The sequence below is a fragment of the Acyrthosiphon pisum genome, chromosome A2, assembly GCF_005508785.2.
Source record: "Acyrthosiphon pisum isolate AL4f chromosome A2, pea_aphid_22Mar2018_4r6ur, whole genome shotgun sequence".
Taxonomy (NCBI): Eukaryota; Metazoa; Arthropoda; class Insecta; order Hemiptera; family Aphididae; genus Acyrthosiphon; species Acyrthosiphon pisum.
Genome location: NC_042495.1, coordinates 26,955,662 through 26,959,765, shown reverse-complemented (window position 1 = coordinate 26,959,765; position 4,104 = coordinate 26,955,662). Strand labels below are relative to the sequence as shown.

Genomic DNA, 4,104 nt, shown 5'->3' with positions numbered 1-4,104 from the left:
TGATAAATTTTGTCCAAATTCGATCGTTAAATGCTTATGAAAAAAAATGTGCCTACTTATGTATTTTTAATATTTTTCAACTGCTATTGTAACAATATATCAGCAGCCTTTTATTAAATTTTTACAATTTTTGGCTCAACAGATAAAACTTTATTGATATTAATGGAAAAAAAATAAAAAAATTGAAATATGAAATTGTTGATATACAGCTCAAAAAAATTTAAAATAATTAGAATATGTAAAATAAACATTCAGTGAAATTCTCATGTATCTACATTCTACAGTTATTCATTTTTGAATTACAACAAAATGAGAAATCGAGTGAACATCCAATGTTTTAAAAATTTGAGTTTGAAACGCTCATAAAAATTTAATTTGAGTTTCTTATAGACATTTTTTTTTTAAAGGTAGATAATCTTATTAGGAATCTTAAATTACATTTTAAAATCTTAGTTCTAAAAACAAAAATTTTTACGAATTCTTAACCCAAAATAATTTTCTAATTTTCGTGATTTTCTATATTTTGTCAATTTTTGAACTTTAAATACTAATAAAAGAAGAACTGTATAATCATAAAATAGTTGCTTTTAGTCAAGAATTTTAAATCTTTATTCCAGACTTGACTAGCTGCTTATGATGTACCTATGCTGGAATATGTGCAATGTATACATGAGAATGCCCACTACAGATGAAGGTGATATTACATATATAACGCAAATTACTCAAGCAATAAACATAATAATTGTTTTCTATTATTATCATTGTCCATTGATGTGTATATAGTTAATATTTGAGATTTTTTCGTAATAAAATTTGTTTATATAATTATTCCTTTTATTACAGGGAACCTATATCGTATTGATAATTTAAATGAGTTATTCGTGTAGCTGGCAGACATACAGTTATTTTTGGTAGTACAAGTGCTTGCCTACTTATCGAAAATAAATTTACGCACGACCGTAAGACTATAGTTAGCTCATATTCGGCATTATGTTTACTTTCTGCCACACCCGTTATTGGTAGATTTACCCTTTTTCGCGGCAATCTTAATTTTTTCATTGTTTCGTCGGTGACGAAATTGCTTTGGGAACCACTTTCCAGTAGTGCTCGGCATGTGTACCATGTACGGCCATTACCCAATACTGATATAACCACTGTATTATCTATGTCTTGTAAATGTAATACATTCATCGCCACATTCTCAGAATCTAAAAAATGATATTTAGGTTGTTATGGCAACCTAAATATTTTAATCATCGGTTGCTAGGAGTAACCTAGAGACGTTATAACATAGTAATTTAAACTTTGTTATTGTTTGATTATCATGAGAACATGTAATCTGGCAGAAAAATACAATAATATTTTAAACTACCAGCCTCAACGCGATGACGTCACGGGAAATGGGAATCCTTTCAGTGTTACACAAAATTATAAAATGACTCCCAGCCCTAAGATATAATATGGCAAAATATCAATTTTTTTAATAATGTTCACTGCATTTTCCTGAATTTTACGTATTTTGTCAAAATTTGAACTTTTTCCAACTAAAATAACTATAAATAATTATTTTAGAACTTAAAGCTGGACGTAAGAAAAAACAGCCTAAAGACTTCCGTTTAATTAAAAGGTAAGAAATTCATTTAAGAAAATAATCCCTAAATTACTTTTATAAAATACAACCAACTATTTTATAAGCATTTAAAGTTCGAACTTTGATAAAATACTGAAAAATCACAAACTTGCGACACCCACTTTCCCACCTTTTTTTATTTAAATTTATTTTTATTTGTTTATTTTTTCTGTCATAGGTATGACGTGCTAGTTGTACAAGGAAAAACTAAACTTATATTTCCAGTAAAAGATGACAATGTTGTGCTGTATTATGTGCCCAACAGTGATCTCTTTGATGTTTTACAAACCACACACCTGTCAATAGGACACGGTGGGCGTGATCGAACGATTAAGGAACTTGGTAATAAATATAAAAATATAACACATAATGACATAGAGACATTTTTTTTTTTGTGAACCATGTCAACAAAAACAAAAAGACTCAAAAAATGGATAAGTAGTTAAACCAATAATATCTTCTGATTTTAATTCCCGATGCCAAGTTGATTTGATAGATTTCCAGTCTCATCCTGATTGGAAATTTAAATTCATTATGGTGTACTAGAATCACCTCACAAAGTTTGTTGTTCTCAAACCCCTCGAATTTAGCGAGCTTAAGAGGTAGTCTATAACATGATAGATATTTTCACGTTGCTTGGAGCTCCTACTATTTTACAATCGGATAATGGACGAGAGTTTTTGAACCAAATAGTATTTAATTTAAGAAACGTGTGGCCTGAATTAAAAATAGTACATGGCAAATCGAGGCACAGCCAATCTCAAGGTAGTGTAGAACGTGCTAATCAGGATATTGAGAATATGTTGACGACGTAGATGCAAGATGAAAAAAACTGACACTGGAGCCAAGGACTTTGCTTCATCCAGCTTATGAAAAACCAAGCTTATCATTCTGGCATTAAAATGTCTCCATATGAAGCTTTATTTGGCTGCAAAATTAAAATTGGTCTAAGCACTTCAAATTTACCACACGATGTAATTATAAGTATGATAGAAAATGAAGAACAGTTAGCTGAATTAATCACAGAACAAGCGACAGAAATTAATTCAAATGTCGAAAATTAAGTGTCAGACCCAGAACAACTATTAGCTACAACTATCCGGGCCACTATCATATTAAATAACGAAAACGCCAGTGTCTTGCGAACGAGAGCCAAGGAAAATCTTGAAAATCAAGCGAAAAAAATGATTGCGTGGTCCGATAAGAAGCTATTGCCGGTGGCAGTTCATTCAATTCCTGAGGTAGATAAAGGACGTTTGGACGCACGAAGTATACTGGAAATTTTTTAGAGGAAATAAATAAGTTTAAAAATGATGTGTTTAATATTAATAAGTAAATTATTTAATTTTTTTTAGATGACAAGTGATGGTTTTTTCGATTAGGAACTCGGGATGGAGTTCTGAAGCAGTCATACGCCAGAAGTCAGTTCACAGTATGTCAGAAAAAGCTACTTCAAATTTACGAGGTTCCAACAGACACAGAAGTGGCATTACGAACAGTCGCAAAGGAACAACCGACAGGAACTGGCCAAGGATTGTGCACAAAAAACCATTTTTCTACAACATGTTGTAATAAGTAGCTAGTATCTCGAGTAAAATGTATAAATAATAGTACTTAATATAACAATAATATTAAAAATATAGCAATACATATGTACAAAAATATAATCATAGATAAAAATTAAATTTTGTAATACGAGTAATAATGTATAATAATTATAAAAATCTTAATTTAAAATTATAACATATTCTGATAATTTTTTTTTACTTTGCCCAAAAAATTTATATTTTACATAATGCCTAGGCATTTTGCAAAATACCGGAATTATCCATATTGCCGGTGACATACACATTAAATATGTAAAAGCAAAAACAAATATGATATAGAGCTCTGAGTTATAGTAATAATACACTACGCTCTTTTGTGTAGCATGAAATAATAGAAACATTAAGATATCACTTAATGATATAAGATTTTCGGAACACGTAGTGAATTGGGAACATGCATATAGCTGTTTTAAAATACCTATAATTTTAAAAATTAAGGTATTATTCAAATGTATAAATTTAAAAAAAATTATAAATCTTATACATACCACTTTTACATCCAAGTTGATAGAACCCGTCTTTAGTAATTTTGAGAACCACAGCAATTACCGATCGAGGATCTCCCCTCCCTCTATCAGGAATTTTAAGTTGAACTGTTGAACCTTCTTTTGCTTCTGGAAATTTAGCATTTGATAAATTCTTCATTTTTTTCGCTTGTATTTCTAAGTTGTCTCTTGCATTTTGTCGTTCTTCTGTTTGTTTGCGTTTTCTATTTTCGGTTGATGGTATTTCTTGTAATATAGTGTGTGGCAATATACTTGACGTTAGGCCAGTTTTAGGGTCAGTTCCAAACATCGCATTGTATGGGCTTCGTTTAATTCCAGAATGATAGGCTTTATTTTTCATAAATTGAACGAATCTGAGTCC

At 30.2% G+C, this 4,104-nt stretch overlaps 1 protein-coding gene across 1 annotated transcript; it reads left to right on the top strand.

Moving 5' to 3' along the window:
• Nucleotides 1–675: 675 nt before the first annotated feature.
• Nucleotides 676–2,445, top strand: LOC103309472 (SCAN domain-containing protein 3-like). The gene is made up of 4 exons (XM_008184978.1): nucleotides 676–694; nucleotides 1,573–1,627; nucleotides 1,809–1,972; nucleotides 2,252–2,445. Exons 1-4 carry the CDS (start codon nucleotides 676–678, stop codon nucleotides 2,443–2,445), a joined length of 432 nt encoding a protein of 143 aa, XP_008183200.1.
• The last annotated feature ends 1,659 nt before the right edge of the window (nucleotides 2,446–4,104 follow it).

Excerpts from the sequence above, each read along its gene's own strand:
- LOC103309472 (XM_008184978.1), top strand. Across the intron at positions 1,628-1,808 it reads GACTTCCGTTTAATTAAAAG|GTATGACGTGCTAGTTGTAC; the intron begins GTAAGAAATTCA and ends TTTCTGTCATAG. Across the intron at positions 1,973-2,251 it reads TCGAACGATTAAGGAACTTG|ATATTTTCACGTTGCTTGGA; the intron begins GTAATAAATATA and ends ATAACATGATAG.